The sequence below is a fragment of the Nothobranchius furzeri genome, chromosome 15, assembly GCF_043380555.1.
Source record: "Nothobranchius furzeri strain GRZ-AD chromosome 15, NfurGRZ-RIMD1, whole genome shotgun sequence".
NCBI lineage: Eukaryota > Metazoa > Chordata > Actinopteri > Cyprinodontiformes > Nothobranchiidae > Nothobranchius > Nothobranchius furzeri.
Window position 1 is genome coordinate 57480376 of NC_091755.1, and position 17377 is coordinate 57497752.

Sequence of the window (17377 nt, forward strand, 5' to 3'; positions counted from 1 at the left end):
TGCATTGTGGCAAAGAACTTTTTTTCCCCTCTTACTCTCTCCCGGTCATGGAGGCTGAGTTATGTAAGAGGGGAGAGTCTTCCCACCGCCCCTCTCTGTTTTTGTTTTTCTCAATGAGCCAATGTATCCCTGCATAGGCCTCACAGCCTGTTCTGTAGGCCCCTTTCCTGGAAATATAGCCTAGCAGAGGCCAGTCGGGGGAGGTCCTGTGAGGTAGGAGAGGAGGGAAGGTATGGGGAGGACAGAAAGGGATTGGGGGGGCGGGGGGTCTTTTCAAGCCAATCACATGATAGTACACCGTGCAGTCCTAGCCCTCAGAGGCTGAGCATACTTTAGCAGCAAGTTTGTCATCAGCAGGATTGGATGTTGATGCATGGCGGAATGAAGCTGTAAGTAGATGCTCCCAGGTGTGACACGCAGAAATAGCATGACAAATCCTGATGGATGGACTGGGTTTACTTAATTTCGACTTTTCTTTGTGTTGCAACAACACTTTCGTGGTCCACGGAAGTGGAAGTGATGCTTCAGCCTTACTGTTCTTCACTTATTTAAACATACAGATAACTTCAGACTAATATAATGGGATAACCGAACAACATTTTGTGATTGTGTTTGAAGCATTTGATCCCTTTAAGGAGTGGCTTGAATATTTAAAAGAAAACCAGGAAAATTCAGATGTTTAGTGTGTATGTGTTTTATTTAATAAAATAACTTTGTTGAACCAACAGAATAAACTAACACAGAGACTGACAGATTAAAAAAACCTTTTGTTGTCTTGTTTTTTTTTTAAGGTTTTTTGTCTGGGTCATGCACATTTTAAAATTCAAGTGATGCTTATTTAAAACTTGTGAATTTGGTTGTGTTGAATGAAGGAAGGTGCTGTCTCAAGGCATGCAAAGGATGTTTGGACCAGATTTTGCAGTGCCCCTGATCGCTTGGCCCCAGGGCCTCTTTCAAGGTAGCTGACCCTAGAGTTTTCCTGTAGCAAAGAAGGAAAAGATAATGGATCTCAGGTCCTTGTAGTAAACAGCGGCATCAGCTTCAAACCACATGACATTTTCCAGCTGTGCGGTGCATACTCATTTTGTATGTATTTTTACTCACATCTGTCAGTGCTGCCTTAAAATGTCCAACACCAGGAATGCAAACAGCGCGGCTTTCGTGTTTATGTCTTGCACTGTGGCCATTGTGGGCACTGGCTCAGCTCGGGGTGTAGTGGGCCCACACGCATTTGGAGTGAACTATCTGAAATGTGCAGCTCTGGTGGATTTTTAATGTTTTGTTGCCTTTTCTCCACCGTAAATATATTTGGGCTGCAGTGTTTTCTGTTTGTGTGTGTCTAATTTTAGCAGTTCTCCTAAGCTGTTTAACTCCATTTCTTATGTTTATTTGATGATGATATGACCCCAGGAAGAATACCAACTGTTATAACGGTGGTTAATAGAGATCTTAATAAAAACAAGCAAACAAACTCCACACTTTACTTGTCTAGTGGGTTGTGTGCACAGGACCACATTCAACACATTTGCACATGTAGAGCCTGTGAACTGTCAAAACAATGATTTTGATTCAAATCAGATGTCAAATCAACATTCAGAAATCATTGTCTAGAATATGCATGTGCATAGTTTAATGCAACCTGTTGAAAATAAATGTCTATGCTTTAGTGTATATGTGACTGTAGCACGGTTCTGGTGAAGTAAAAACTGCATTGTTGCACAAATGTTGAAAGACGGCAACATAATCCCCACCCTGCAGACCAACGCAAGCTTCTTTTTTTCAGCGGGGAAAGCAAGTTAAAATTTCGTTTTACGATTGAGTCAAGAGAAGCGAAAGAGAGAATGAGGAGCCTGGGTCATCGGTTTCACTCTGCCCTCTGTCAACTTCTTCAACATGGAGATGCTTACAAATCCTCCCTCACTTGGACACAGGAATAAGATGGAAAAAAAATGGAAAGTTACTCTCCTCCTTCTCCTTACAGATAATCTGTTTCAATTAATAAAATACCATCACTGCAATTTGAGGAACTATAGTTGAAACTTTTGTGGATTGGAGCTTATGGTCATGATTTCTTTAACCAAACTTTTTTCCTGTTAATTGCAGGTCAAATATTGCGATTATGTTGAGACATCGTGATTTTTAAACAGGCTTATACCCTACAGTCCTACAATTACGGATAGCAGAGTATAAGCCATCTAAAATATGCTGTTTTAACGCTAATTATTTACCAAACAGTTTGGGTGGTTTGTTGTGAAGAGTTGAAATATATTTATTTTATTGTTTAAAATCATAATCATATGCTATTACATTTCCGTATGTTTGTGTCCTGTTTATTCGCGCTGGTTCGCCTTTGTTTATTTTCTAACAATTTACAAACAACGAGCCCCCCATTTGTAGGCGAAGCGCTGGAATGTGTTTTGTGCGGCGCGTGCAGAGTAGGGAGGAATGCATAAACCACGCCCCTCTCCTCCATATGCTCCAATCAGAGCGAAGAGACCGTTTCAAGGCGCCCACAGGGCCCCATCCGCGCAAAAACAAAACAGTGAATAACTGTAAAACCCGCATATTACAGCCAACTACGGCTTACAGTCGGTTTTCTTTCGTTTGAGTGAAAGAGTGTTACCGTTTACCGGAGGTTCTGCTCGCTCGGTATTGTCTTCCGGGCGATGTTGTTTATCTGTAGTAAGGGGGGGCTTGAAACCGCTCTCCCTTGCCCCATTTCCTCGGTTGTTTTCCTCCTCTCGCCTGGATTCTCCATGTTGTTGATGCTGAAGTGAGGACTTCGCCGCGACGGCTGAGGTGGGCTGTTCGGCAATTTCAGTTTTAAAAGTAGTTGTACGGCCGAGTCGACGGAGCGCTCATCGTGTAAATCAACCTTTAGAGAACATTTCTAAGTGCCTTGCCCATCTCCGCGGGCAGCAACCCTCCGGAAGACAGAAGAACAAGAAGCGGTGGGAGAATAAAGAAACCTACGGGACAAGATACGTCACGTTCTCACCGAGGACCGAGGCGGATGACAAGTAACCGCGGTGAATAAAAGTCGCCTTGTCAACAGAACCCAATGAGGGATGCCCATCAGTGCTCGGGGACAGGATTTGAGGATTTTGAGGGCTCCGTGATTGTCAGATGGAAAGTTCTGTTATCACCCAAGTACAGAAAGAAGACGTTCAAGTGTCACCGAAAACAGGTAAGCTGAGCCCGCCTGCTTTGCTTTCAGAACCCCCGGTTCTTAACCCCGCCATATTGTGGTTCGGTGGTAAACGTGTCCTTTCCTGAGCGGTGGTGTGGAGAAGAAATCTCGTTTTTATCTGACAGTTTAGGGGGCTGCGGACCAGGGTGGCCGCGCGACCAGTCACAGGCGCGTTACCGTGTTTTGGCTTTCATAGACAGCACGGATCGGTGACATCTAAACACAGACGTGTTCAGCCCCTCCTGAAATACACAAATGTTTCTACCAAATTACTGCTCTAGGCGATCCAGCGCGGGTTTTAGGCTACAGCAAACGTTTTCTGCTGCATTTCTAAGTTCGGCTCAGTGGCGGCCTGCGCAGATCTTTTGTTGATCCCGTTTCTGTCGCGGGGGCTTACATTCGTTGTGATGAGCTGAGTTTTGTGTTTGTTTTACGCCATCCTATACAGGTAGAGCACGAGGAGTCCACCAGTCTGTCAGCACCGTCTGTTTGTGTGTACGTGCACGCAAGTGCCTGCTGTAAGCGAACCTCCGCTTTAATGGACGGGCCGATCGGAACTGGATGTGCATGCGGACTGCGTGGTTGTTGATGGTTTGGAACTATCCGTTCCTGCGCTGCTGACAGAAACGGAATGCACTAACACACCCCTCTGCACACGCCCATTGTAGCGCCGTTTCTAAGATCTCCTTGTTTGCACACTTCGCTCCATTAATCCACCTCCTAATTGTTCCTATTCCAGATGTTCTGCCCCATCTCACATCTTATCTTAAAGTAAATGTCCAATGATGCAGTATGAAAGTATTCTGAGTGAGCTTTGAGTGATGATCATCAGGTTTGTGACTGGTAAACCTCAGAAAAATAATTGTTCTGCCGTTCTGAATCATGTTATGTCACACAGGTCCATTACTGTCATCTGCTGAATCAGAACATGCTATTAGGACTCACAGTCATGTGATGAATCTTCTTGATCTTTAAACTCTGAAAAAGAAAATGGATTCTTGGCTAAATGTAGAGTCACTGAATTGAGTCCCAGTGTCCATTGTCTCCTGAACATGGAGTTGTGTAACATGGTTGTTGTCTGCATTATGCAAGGATCAGCGTGGACGCTGTAAAATGCCTTCTTTCTACCTCGGAGTGCACAGTTTGTCCTTCCACAGCTCCCAGTCTTCCCTCTGCAGATTTGAAAGGGTTTATTACCTATGCTGTCATAGTATTGATGGGTATGAACTGTGCGTCTGTTTGCAAGTCCTCACACGAAATGCACTAGAAGCAACTTGCAGGAATGTTTTCCACCCTTTGTTTCACCGTGGCACAGGTGTTATGAAGCCGGGACCGTTCATTTTTCCAGAAACCGATCATAGGGCTGATCAGCGAGGAGGTGCTGCCTTTCTGTCCTGATGGGGCTTTGGAGTTTAGAACAGCTGGAATGTTTTCTGTCTGTGTTTTTCTGCTGAAGGTTCTGCTGGAGAGTGTGGGTTTTCCCGCCCTCTGTGGTTATGTAACATGGACCAGCCATTTCCAGCAGCAGCAGAGGAAGGCGCATTAAAAACAGATTTGGTGTGCAGTCTCTGTCGCTGACAGATGGACAGTTCCTTCTGGGAACGGGAAGCTTAGTCCAGATATGATGAGCAAATCATATCTAATTATTCAGTTTTCTCTTTCTTTCCTACATTTGTGAGTGAAGATTTATTTTATTGTGAAATGATTGCTTACAGCTGATGAGGTGTCTCCTCAACAGGCCAGGTGAGCCAATCGGCCCTGAAACAGCCGCGGAGTTGTAACATCTTCAAAGCCCTCTTCTGTTGCCTCAAAGTTCAGGATGGCCCCAAACCCTCACCGCCTCTCCCACCGCCTTCCCAGCAGCCCTTGCTGGAGTCACAAGAAAATGGGATGGTTGTCAAGGTAACGGTGATATTAGAGATGCACCAGTTCTGGTTTGCATGATGGTTTTTGATTCTTCAGCAGCTCTGTCCTGCTGAAATCAGACTTATGCCAAAGAATTATAAACAAAACATTTTTGCTCTGATAAAAAAAAAACTATTGTTATTGAAGTAAAAAAAAACAATATGTATGCAGTCAGCTTAAAAAACAAACCATTTGCAAGGATCGAGTGGCTTTGGTGGTGACACATTATTCTGGGAGGAAGCTGAGAACAACTTCCTGTCAGGCCTTCAGGTGCACACCTGAAATAAACAGAGGGGACCTTTTTTTTTACTTATTTAAATTTAATAAATGAAACAAAAGTTTAGAGCAAATAGGATCAGGTCAATTTTCTCTCTGGATCCCGTCAAATGCTTTTTAACGGGTTGCTGTGTTTGTTTTATTCAACGTAATTTTCTTATCCTAATGGATGAGCTATTTCTGTTATGTAACATATTAATAATTAATTCCACCAAGTGCGCTCATAAAGAGCAGTGAATGAAGAAAACAAACAGAAAACAGAGTGATATATTTCCTGATATTACTGTGTTTTATTCAGAAGAATTCATGTTAAATAGAACTTTAAATAAGTCCAAAGGTTGTAACTCGTGTTTTAAAGGTTGAGTCACCCAGGGTGCATTTATCATAACAGCCACGATGCTGTCGGGACTCAGGAGCACACACACACACAGCTCCACTCATTGGTGTTAGTTTGGTCTGAGATCAGATCCTTCAGCGGTCTTTCTCTGTCTTCTTAGCAGGCTGAAGTCAGCCTCTTGCCTGAGGTGAAGGCCCAGGATGAAGGGAAGATCTGCGTGGTCATAGACCTGGATGAAACCCTGGTGCACAGCTCATTCAAGGTACCAACACCAGAGTTAACGTTGCTTCTGGCTTAGAAACATTGGGTGTGTGTTTCTGCTACTGGGGCTCTTGGTGCCAGTGAGGAACTGGGAGTGAACTCTGCTTCATGGGTGCAGGCTGACTCATGACGAGGTCGAGGAGTCCGCTCCTTGCTGCTCTCGTTATGTAACGCCATGTGAACATACACAGTGTGGCCCATGTGAACCACCCGTCTCTCTCTCCTCCAGCCCATCAGCAACGCTGACTTCATAGTGCCAGTCGAGATAGAGGGGACCACACACCAGGTAAACCAGCGTGTCTGTGTTTGGATGCTTTTGGAGCAGCTATAGAGCTGGGGGGGGGGGGGGGGGGGGTGTAAAGACAGGTGTGTAGATCCCTCTGCTGGACAGATGTTGAACAAGGACACACCAAATGGAAGAGGATGCATCTGCAGGGTAAAATGGGTCACGTTTGTGAAGATGATACTGGAGAGAAGGCTCTTACAGAATATTTTTTCCACTTTGGTGTAAAGTGTCCGTGTGTGTCAGACATGTGGAAATATAATCATGTCAGAAATGTGATTCCTGGGACCCCGTGTGCTCATGAGGAGTCCCTGTGGGCCCCCGCCTGGTTCAAGTAATCCAGGATAGGCTGGTTAACACTGGCACGGCCTATTCTTGATTGCTTGTTTCGGGAAGTGGCCGTGAGCAGCCAGCTTCAGGAGGTGAAAGGCGTGTGAGCTGCAGCTGAGACGGTTTGACGTGTTTCCTGACGGGCTGTGTGTGTCTCAGGTGTACGTACTGAAGAGGCCGTATGTGGACGAGTTCCTGCAGAGAATGGGAGAAATGTTTGAGTGTGTGCTGTTTACAGCCAGTCTCTCTAAGGTACGTAAGCAGATCCTGGACCAGATCTTCATGTTTTATTCACCTGTTTGGTGACTGACACAAAGTCTGATCTGTCGGATGTTTGTTCTGCTTTCTCTCCTCTTGTAGTTCCTCTTTTTTTTCTGCCTAACAAGCTTAGTCTCCTCATTAGACACCCTCCCATGTTTAATCACAGTTCCAAATAGTTGAGACAACGCTTCTGGAACAGAGATGATCATGCAGACAAGTGGAAAACTGTGAAATCATCTGTGAGAAGCAGGTGCATCTCTCATTGCCCCTTCCCTACTCTCTGTCAGTATGCAGACCCAGTCACAGACCTGCTGGATCAGTGTGGCATATTCCGGGCTCGGCTTTTCCGGGAATCCTGCGTTTTCCACCAGGGCTGCTACGTGAAAGACCTGAGCCGCCTCGGGAGAGAGCTCCACAAAACCCTCATCCTGGATAACTCTCCTGCCTCCTACATATTCCACCCCAACAATGCTGTGAGACACACACACACACACACACACACACACACACACACACACACACACACACACACACCTCTCAGCTGGTGATATTTGTGTCTGCTCTAGTCAAACAATGCCCACGTTGTAAAAATAGATATTTAAGCTTTTATGAGGTTTTTTTTCTACAATTTAATGGTTGAAAAGTTCTGGAGGGGTTGTTGAATTCCTACTTCATTTCACACGCTGTAATTTCCCTGAACCAAATGCAACAAATCACATGCTTTAAAAGCAAAACAGGTGGGAAGTTTTTTTTTTGCTGTGGTTACATTTAGTGAGTAATTTGCTATAATTAGTTTTTCTGCTCATCAAAACACATTCAAGTCTTATTGGCTCTCCTTTGCAAGGGTCATTTTCACATCTTATTTTTGTTCTCCAGGTTCCTGTGGTGTCTTGGTTCGACGACGTGGATGATGCAGAACTGCTCCACCTTCTGCCTGTATTCGAGGAGCTCAGTAAAGCAGAGAACGTTTACACCCACCTCGACCAGCTCCGTGGACAGTAGCTGCTGAGGGAGCCGTGCATGCATGCTGATGATAGTCACAGTTTCTAGACCATGGTGTTCAACCTTCTGCTTTAGGAACTCCGTCTGAACAGTTGGGGGAAGTTCCAAACATGGAGGAACCCTGTGGTGTGGCTGAAACTCTAGATTTCAAATTTAGGCATTTCTGATGGACCTCTTAGCTGTTCACAGTGACAACCGCAGCCTTTAAAGCACTACAAGAGAAAGAGTGGGAACAACCAAAGCAGTCCCGTCACAATCGCGTTAGTGTAACACGGACGGTGGATCTTTGCCAAAACAGACGCCAGCCTGCCCTCACTTGACTTTCAGATATTGTTAGATTTGTTATTGTGCCTTTTGAGGAACAAAAGTTTTTTTTTGTCTATTTTTTAATTTCCATCAAATTTTATACATTTACTTAGTTCTTTTATAAGAAAATCTATTTTTAAACATGGTTCCTCTATGCAACCCACGTGTTTTCTAACATAGTATCTCTAAAGGTGGGCACCAGAGGATTTCACACAGCAGAAAATAACGTTACCGTAGCCTTTTTATGCACATCAAAATTTAAACTTTTTTTTTTTTTGCGTATTCTGTAAACGTGTGAAAAACATGCAATATAAATCTGTGATGTTCAGGTGGATCTTGATTACAAACGGGGAGAGATAATTGGCACAACTGGTCCTTTGTAAAAAAAAACACTGGAAATGACGGCACATAGGACGACCTTTCAGTTTTCAGAAGTTTAAAAATCGATCTCTTACTGTGTTTTTCTTTCTATATGACAAACAACTTGCACTTGTTTGGTGTTGACAGTGCTGAAAGTGAAAAGTGTGCCTTTTGAAATGCGGACGGAGGGTGGAATTTTGCCACGAGCAGATATTTGGAGGCCTGTGTCATGCTGAGCGTGAAAAAAAACACTGTCATCAGCAGGAGGCTGTGGTACTGACAGTTCTACACTTGAAAACATCAAATTTGATATTGTTAACATGTGTAAGTGTTCTATTTTTTATTTATTGGCTACAAACCTGTAATTCAGTACTTCCTACAGCTCCTATGGTGATCCACTCTGCCTACATGGAGGCTGGCCTTGTGTTTACTGGTTTATTTGTGCCAATGCACCACCTGCTGTCATTTGTAACACACTTGCATTGAATTTAAACCACAGGCATGTAAACCTGGGATCTAGTCATGCAAGAAAACATGTTTTGTTTTTGTTCACTTCCATACTTTTGACTGTGGGATTTGTTTTCTGGGTAGTATGTTTTGATGAGGTTTGTGTTCGATACAAATGTTGCCCGCATGTTGAGTAAAATATGACAATGAAAACGTGATGACCAAAAGTATTTGTTAGTCACAACGTTTTTTGTGTAAGAAAAATGAAAATGAAAAAAACTCATTTTGTATATCCTGTACGACCAAAACTCGAGAGGGTGCTACCAGTTTTCATGACGAAATAAAATTTGGTTATATTTTACATGTTTGTGCTTTTATTTCTATATCTTTTGTTAGTTATCAGACCGCAGGTAAGATGAAGGCTATCAGCTAGTGGAAAGCGCCAGACTGATCGGTCGAGATGGCGCCCTCTAGCGGCAAGTTGGATAACATCTCGCGGATGAAGTTGACCAAAGGTGACTAATGGGAGTACAAAGATACGCAGCAAACGTTTTATTCTTGTCTAAAAGTTACAGGAAACTTGGCGACTAGATGAAGAGGTGGAGGACAAAACTGTCCGTGTTAAAAAGTCTTATACGCTACAAACGTGACTTCATTGATGACAGCGCCACGCCTTCTGCTGTCTTGGCGGAGAATTGCATCATCACACCAACAAAGAAATCTCTTAAGGAAAACGTCTCCGTACTATGTGTATGTGAGCGCAATGTTGCTGACGGAAAAGTACAAATAAATTGGGCTTCAATGCCTCATCGTGTCTAGTATAGTTTTACTTTCAATATGAGGAAAAACTCAGGAGAAAACGTTTCTATTTTCACGTTCTTGCATTGTGTATTCACGTGGTTTCTCGTGTTTTTTTGACAAATCATCACATTTTCCATTTTAAGGTCTAAAATGTCATATTTTATTACAAAATAAATGTCCGATGACATGATGCGGAGAACGTCATAATGAAACTGAAGCTGTCTTGCGTCTTTTGGTTAAATATTTTTAAGCTCGCAGTCGTTTTAGTTTAATAAAAGCAAATTTGTTACAAGTGTGATTAAATGTTGGGATTAAACGCCCTTTTTTCGTGAAAACGCTAAAGTGGGAGGCTGCAGCGAGAACAGACGATTTAATGTTTACAGATGGCAGCGGGGGCAGCAGCCATTTTAGGTGCTCGTTAGCGTGACACAACAGGAAGTGCGCTTTATCATTATTACAAGCTATAGCTCTCTGTAGATAGTTACACGTTTAGTCACCGGCACGGTAAAACATAAATACCGAATCTGTTCATTAACCATCAACAACGTAAAAATAGGTGTGATTCGACATCTTCGCCGAAGTCTTCTGGGCGTTTCCATGGTGACATCAGCAGGCTGCTTCGAGCTGACTGACACGTACTGGTTTGTTAACAAACTGTGGCGGAGGAACAGTAAAGAAGCCCAAAAGCCAGGAGCGCAGAGGTGGGTTCGGGTGTTGGCATCATTTGTTTGCGTCCATGTGTTACTTTAATGGCGGCTTTAATCATTTTAGTCATCAGAATAATGACCAAGTCGTCGAATTAGGTTGGTAGTGTAGCATTGTAAGCTAGCTCTGCTTCCCTTGACGCTGACTGGGGAGAAACATTATCTATTCATAACGCCGTGATGGCTGTGTGCTGCTGCTCCGTTTTTGTACATTCTTACTGTTTTTGTGAATAACATGGTTTTATTTCAACATCAGTAATTGCTCTAAAACGTTTCATACTGTCTGAGCAGCTTTTGTGTAGCTAAGCCTGCTGTGGTTTGTTGTGCTAGTCACCTTTGACATGTATGGTAACCTGTTGTTAAACAACCACTGAGTTGTGTTAAACTCTCGTAATTTATATCATCAGGCAGTGATTCTGTTAGGAACTCGTTCATTTACAAAAAGCTCTATTGTTTATGTGAGCTACTCAGTAAAGAATGGACTGTTACAGAAATAATTTGTAAACACTCAACGAAAATTCAGCGTTCATTTGAAATGACATTTAAAATAATTCCACCTAAAATTTGCTGATCAAAAATCAGTGTGAAATTGTTGTTGTTGTTGTTAATGCTACTGTGTTTTGCTCTCAAGTGGCAAAAAGTATTAACTATTTAAACTTAAATCGGCATATTTCTAATCCCAACATAATTAATGAACTGAAATGTCTTTAAATAATTGAGTTTTTTCTTTTGAGAGTTATTTCGTCAGTAGAGGTTTCGAGGCCTAAGGCTTTACAAATGTTTCCATCTCTGGAAATGAAGAGCTTATAAGCTTGTTTTGGCATCATTTTGTTGATAAAATAGTTCTCTGTTAGTCTTCGTGATTTGCAAACATTATTTATTTTAAACCAACCGTGCTATGTTTTTATATTTTATTTTAAAGTGTTTTGTACATCGTAAAATATTTAGAAGAAGAAGAAAATATCATTTCCATAGCGCCTCTCAAGATAAAAATCACGAGGCGCTTCACAAAAACAAAAAATCTAAAAATATAAAAAAGCATTTAGAAAATGTTTAAAAATATATTTAAAATGAGCAAAAGTAGACAATTGGGATTTAAAAGAAAAAATGTTAAGAAAGAGAGTGAATAGGAAAGAGGGAAATCAGTGGATCCTGAAGAAGGTAGAATAGGTGGGGAGAGCAGAATAAAGAGAGAATGGTGAAGAAGGTCATACAAAAAGGCAAGTGCCACATCATTTCTTGTAAACTGCTTTAATCTAAAACGCTTGTTGCGCCTGCATCATCATCATCATCATCATCATCACAATTATGACTGTATATTTCCTTTGTCCTTAAATTAAACAATAATTTGTTTCTATTTTAGAGGAGGTATAGTTGGACTGAAACATCGAGATTGTTCCCGATTTCACCATGAATATGTTTGACCGCAGCATCAACACCGATGCACTCTTCAGGTTCTCCCAAATGTATGTAACATCTGAAGGATGAAATTCCTCTGCTTTTTCTCGTGTTCCCATCGGTCATGAATGTTTTTTTTTTAATCTTCTCTGTAGATCCCACTCCACCCAGGTGCACTTGAAGAATGTGTACTCCAGCCTGTCTCTTTGTATGTTCGTGGCTGCAGCTGGATCCTATGTCCATGTTGTCACCCGCCTCTTTCAGGTGATGAGAACAGAAAACTGCCATCTACCTGGACAGGTGGATTAAAAATAAATGTCTGTACAAATAGACCAAAGGGCAGATCATGCCTTACTGAACTTAATCCAGTTGAATGCAGATTTCTTAACCTTTTAGCTTAAGCTTACTATAGAGACAGAAGTACACCGTTCGGGTTTAAGTGAAAAACATGAACATGTGAACGTGGCACCACTGGGCAGCTTTTATCAGGCAGCAGATAAGCATTTTGTTCTTGTAGAGGATTCAGTAGAAAGTGGAACTGAAGAGATGATATTGTGAGCTCCTTTTTAGCTCCTTGGTCTGCTGCCCTGTTTCCTCTCAGCCACGTGGAGATTTACACACAACATTCTAGTTACACACCTCTGATCTGAGTCTGTATCTGTAGGGTTTAAAGAAAACGCTCCTCCTTTAGGCTGGGTTTCTCTTTTCTGGTCTTTTTAAATATAAATTCTGTTGCTTCATTGATATCGATCACTCTTCTGTGATAATGCCATGACACTTCTTTGAAGAAAACGCACCGTTATGAATAATGAATTTCAGACGTGTGAAAGAAACATTAAAACAGTTTCTCTTCTCTGTAAGAGTTGAAGTCTTGAACTGTGATGCTTAGTGTTTTTCTCCTGGCCTCCCTTCTCAAAGGGCGGACTTCTGTCCGTGCTCGGCTCGCTGGCGATGATGTTCTGGCTCGCCATGACCCCCCACAGCCCTGAGACGGAGAAGAAGAGACTGGCTATCCTCGCAGCCTTTGCCTTCCTCACAGGTGGTATTCACATAACACTTTAGAGCAACCAGGGCTGCACTAAAGTGCTTCACAGCAATTTAATATTGTATAATATGATATAATAAACCAACAAACCCTCAAAGTCATTTAAAAGATGATAAAGAAATCACAAGGGGATGCAGGGGAATCGGTTTATAACTAAGGTCAGAGGTCAGTGAGCAGAAGTGGGTGTGAACAGATCTAATGTGGAAAGGAAGGTTGTTCCAGAAGTTAGGGACATCCATTTGGGTGGGGTATCCAGGAGCTAGGCTGGGACCAGGAACCAATGGAGAGATTTTTCTTCTACCTGTTTAAAAGTGTACACGTCCAGAGAGCTGCGCTCTACAGCTCACTGTTTTCTCTCCTCCTACTCTAGGCGTCGGCCTCGGCCCCACTCTGGACTTTGTCATCGCTATTAACCCGAGGTTTGTCAAAGATTAATTTGTGCTGAGTGACGCTGAACTAAACATAACAGTACACCCTGGTTCTGACCAAAGCCGTGACTGTGTTTGATGTTCTGGTGTTTCCTTTCAGCATCATTGTGACAGCCTTTCTGGGAACCTCTGTGATCTTCGTCTGCTTCACTCTCAGCGCCCTTTATGCTAAACGCCGGAGCTACCTGTTCCTGGGAGGTAAGGGCATCCGTCTCTGAGCCGGGCGGCCCTGGTACTGGGGCTTCCTGACACAAAATCATTCCAAACACATGTTTTATGTTTGCTAATACATGCATCATGATGCAGCATGTTTCAGGTTTCACTGCTCTTTGTGGAAAAACAAGGGGGGGGGGGGGGGTCATTTTGGTGGTAGAGGCCACAGAACGGTGTTTATGATGGGATACGAGCCTTGTTATATGTTAATGTTTATTGTTAATAAATCTGCTTCGTTAGGAGTCTCATTGTTTGAATTGGTAAACGTGTTCCCAAGTCCTAAAAACTTGTTAGATGTAATGAATGTCTTTGAGATATAAGTGGAGAAAAAAGTCAAGAAACAAACCTGACAAAGTAAACAGCAGCACCCACCGGTGTGGTACTGTAACTAACTCATTTCTTTCCTCTCAGGCACTCTGATGTCTGGCCTCTCCATCCTCTTCCTCATGTCCCTGATGAATGTGCTCTTTGGATCTCTGATGCTGTTCAAGGTAAACAAGGGAAACCTGTGACTATTTCCTCCTAACCACTATAATCACACGTGTGTATCGTTAACACGCTCTGACAGCTTTGCGTTGGAACGTTGGCTGTAAGCTGACAAATGGCTGCAGCTGGTGGTATAAATCCACACAAGGACCTTATTTACCTTTGGCTCTTTGTTTTCAGAAACCTGTTTGTGACAGAAATCTGTAAAAGCTGTTTTAATAGGAGCTGAACATAAATGAATAACATTTATTCCTAAATGCTCCTCCAGCTCAAGGTTTTAAGTCAAATATTCTTTTCTATTGAATTGAACTGGGCTCCTAAACACGAGAAACAAAGAGTAAAAAGGGCAGGTAATAAATGTTGTTGAAAATACTTCCAAGTGTGATATTGTGTTGTGTAAAGTCATATTAAATGTGAACATGTGGGCCTTACATGCTACTTGTCTCATTTACAGGCGCACATGTACCTTGGGCTGCTCATCATGTGTGGCTTTGTCCTCTTTGACACTCAGCTCATCATTGAAAAAGCAGAGAATGGAGACAAAGACTATGTGTGGTGAGGGCTCCTCTCCTCTTTTATCTCGTTTTGTTTGAATGCTCCAGTTCAGATGTTAACTAGAAACATGTAAATGTGCAGTGAGTGTCGGTCAGTCCTTGCAGGTATGCTATACCTGCAGCAGACTCTGCTTATAATGTGTGTTCTGGTTTTGAAGGCACTGTGTGGACTTGTTCCTTGATTTCATCACCATCTTCAGGAAGTTGATGATCATCCTCGCCATGAATGATAAGGTACTGATGCTGTTATGTAACTTTAAGGTTTAAAGAAACACTGCAGTTTGGACTTGCTTTTATCACCCTCTAGAGTCCGTTGTTGTTTCATTGTCGTAAAACCAGAACTGACTACTCGCAGTGCGCTCATCTTTTTAACACCTTAATCTAACAGCTGAAACGTCTCCTCAGTCTTCCTTAGTGTCTACAGAAGTGATTCATCACAAAATCAAGCTGTGTTCTTGATTTAAAACATAAGTTTAATGGTAACTGGATGGTTAATCCCAAGTTCGCGGCTTGGTTAGCACCGGTTACAGGCAATAGCTGGAAATTATAGCTTAAATTTAATATTTAAAAATAGCTTAAATTTGGTCAAAGTGGCCTTAAAAGGGGTCTTAAAAAGTCTTATTGTGGCTCCCTTACACCTGCAGATACCCTGATATTAAAATGATTATAAAATCGGGGTTAAGCTAAAACATGCACAAACAAAACATATAAAGTTACAAAAGAGATAGGATGATTGTTAGGTCTGCATCCTGTATGAATCGATATTTGCCTCTGAGCTCTAGTGATTCAGAAAAGTCCTGATGTTTACTCTTGTTGGACTCCTATTGTGGTCGCATGTTGTTTTTATTTTTCTAGTTTCATCAGATAAATATTTTCTTTTGAGGCTCCACCGTGATAAACTCGTTACAATAAACCAGTTATAGCTCGTCTGTCCTGAGGTGCAAACACGGATTGCCGTAAAGTGTTACTGCTTCTGGCTTCAGGAGAGTAGACTGAATACTCTGAAATTGCAAGTGTGGTATTCTGGCCACAGGAGGCGGAGGGGGCTTAGAGACTTTTCATTAACCCTGTAAAAGGTCATTTTAGCACATACTGGCTCAAGTTTCCCTTTTAAATAATCCTGTTAATTGTAGAAACTCATTAGAGCTTCTGAATGATGGAGCAACACTAACTGCAGGTTTTCATTTGCAGCTTTTTGCAGCACAAGTTTCATCATTAATCATAAAAGAATATTTCATCCATTAAAACCTGCAGCTGCATAAATATCTGAAACTGTAGCAAACAAGAACGACTCCTCTGTTTTTGAACATCCGTGTTCTTCATTTATCAAAGATTCAACATTCCTTCACTTTCACAGAACATCTTCTTGATCTAGAACGTTCTGTTTAAACACGCCATGCTTATTGAGGGTTCAGATCTGTGTTTCTGTGGAAATGATCAATTAATGTAAAACATTCTGAGGCCAGGAAAAAAGACTCAAAATTGTTTTCCATTTTTGAATAAAATAATCGCATCTTTGTGGTCCGCATTATATAATGAATGAAGTTCAGGTGTGTGAACAACAAAACCGCCTCCGCTTCAATAAACTAATCTCTTCTACTATGTTTTTGTACAGATAAGTGACTTCTGGTGCTCTGGTATAAACCACCGATATTTGATTGAAGCTGTTTGTTTGTTTTTCAGGACAAGAAGAAGGAAAAGAAGTAAACACAGCAGCAGGGAAAAGAGAGAAAGAAAAGGCACGATCTGCGACGCATTTGGTGCTTTCCCCTTTGTCCTAATTTCTTGATCTAACTATTCTGTGGTCTTACATTTTCTGAATCTTTTGACATGTTTTTGAACCTTCTGAGCGTTGGCCGTTAGATTCAGCTCCGTACCGGTGACCTCATCGGCGCTGCAATCCTCATGCTTGGTCTCTAGAGGGAAGCGTTGTCTAATCAATTCCAGCATCGCTTCACGAAGATGTTCATGTTACTGTTATTTAGTGCCATAAAAAAGGAGATGATAGAATGGTTTTGAAGAATCTTGTAGGCTAATTACTTTATTTAATTCTTCTTCATTTGCCTGTTTATAGTTTCTCTCTGTGCGTCTTAATAGTCTTATGATTAGTGCTCGCCCAGAATTTAGACAAAAGAGGCTCCTTCTCAGATTTATTGTTTTTTTTTTTCTTTCAGATTTCATTATGAATCAGAATAGTGAGTTGTGGTTATCCCCCCCCCCCCCCCCCCCCCCCCCCCCCCCCACACACACACACACACCCTCCCAGGAAATCCCGGTCAGTCTCATCCAGATGGAAGAAGCCACCGGGTGGACTAGTTTTGGACAGGTTGATGTAGGAGACTGTGCCATCTGTCAGTTTTCCTCTTTTCCACCTTGGCTAACAGACTGGTCACTTATCTGACTGCTCTTCTTGTAAATTTTCCCCATTTCTTCTGTCTAAACGGCAGTTTGCCAAATGATGTAACATTAACCTGAATATTTGGCATCATGGCTTATTGTTTGTTTGGAAAATGTAAACTGTGAAGGATTTTTGTTGATGTAAAACAAACTACTAATTTGATACATTTGCTCTAATAAATGTGTTGAACATATTTAAGCAGTTATTTGTGTGTGTGTGTGTGGGGGGGGGGGGGGGGGGTATTCAGCGAGTTGTCAGAAGATATGTTGAGCTAATCATAATTATTGTAATATATGTTCTGTCTGAACTGAAGGGAAGCAAAACAAAATGGTCTGAATGGTGAAATGCAGTGAAGAGTCAACTGTGGACAGAAAATCTGAGCCGATGATGGA

The 17377-nt window shown here is 42.1% G+C and overlaps 2 protein-coding genes across 3 annotated transcripts; both read left to right on the top strand.

The window, feature by feature from the left end:
* Nucleotides 1-300: 300 nt before the first annotated feature.
* Nucleotides 301-9319, top strand: ctdsp2 (CTD (carboxy-terminal domain, RNA polymerase II, polypeptide A) small phosphatase 2). 2 transcript variants are annotated; one of them, XM_015968208.3, is made up of 7 exons: nucleotides 301-3187; nucleotides 4929-5092; nucleotides 5869-5970; nucleotides 6199-6255; nucleotides 6742-6834; nucleotides 7131-7316; nucleotides 7720-9319. In XM_015968208.3, exons 1-7 carry the CDS (start codon nucleotides 3127-3129, stop codon nucleotides 7843-7845), a joined length of 789 nt encoding a protein of 262 aa, XP_015823694.1. In that variant the 5' UTR covers nucleotides 301-3126; the 3' UTR covers nucleotides 7846-9319. The 2 variants fall into 2 exon arrangements, with proteins under 2 accessions (XP_015823694.1, XP_015823695.1); XM_015968209.3 differs by having other exon boundaries at nucleotides 5872-5970.
* A 771-nt stretch (nucleotides 9320-10090) lies between these two features.
* On the top strand, nucleotides 10091-16817 carry tegt (testis enhanced gene transcript (BAX inhibitor 1)). The gene is made up of 10 exons (XM_015968210.3): nucleotides 10091-10460; nucleotides 11827-11929; nucleotides 12017-12125; nucleotides 12780-12900; nucleotides 13277-13325; nucleotides 13435-13532; nucleotides 13959-14038; nucleotides 14488-14588; nucleotides 14746-14821; nucleotides 16271-16817. The coding sequence occupies exons 2-10, from the start codon at nucleotides 11874-11876 to the stop codon at nucleotides 16292-16294; spliced, it is 714 nt and encodes a 237-aa protein (XP_015823696.1). The 5' UTR covers nucleotides 10091-10460; nucleotides 11827-11873; the 3' UTR covers nucleotides 16295-16817.
* The last annotated feature ends 560 nt before the right edge of the window (nucleotides 16818-17377 follow it).

Coding starts and splice junctions, on each gene's coding strand:
- tegt (XM_015968210.3), top strand. CDS start 11,874: ATGAATATGTTTGACCGCAGCATCAACACCGATGCACTCTTCAGGTTC. Junction 11,930..12,016: donor CTCTTCAGGTTCTCCCAAAT/GTATGTAACATC, acceptor TCTTCTCTGTAG/ATCCCACTCCACCCAGGTGC. Junction 13,533..13,958: donor GAGCTACCTGTTCCTGGGAG/GTAAGGGCATCC, acceptor CTTTCCTCTCAG/GCACTCTGATGTCTGGCCTC.
- ctdsp2 (XM_015968208.3), top strand. CDS start 3,127: ATGGAAAGTTCTGTTATCACCCAAGTACAGAAAGAAGACGTTCAAGTG. Junction 5,093..5,868: donor AAAATGGGATGGTTGTCAAG/GTAACGGTGATA, acceptor CTGTCTTCTTAG/CAGGCTGAAGTCAGCCTCTT. Junction 7,317..7,719: donor TATTCCACCCCAACAATGCT/GTGAGACACACA, acceptor TTTGTTCTCCAG/GTTCCTGTGGTGTCTTGGTT.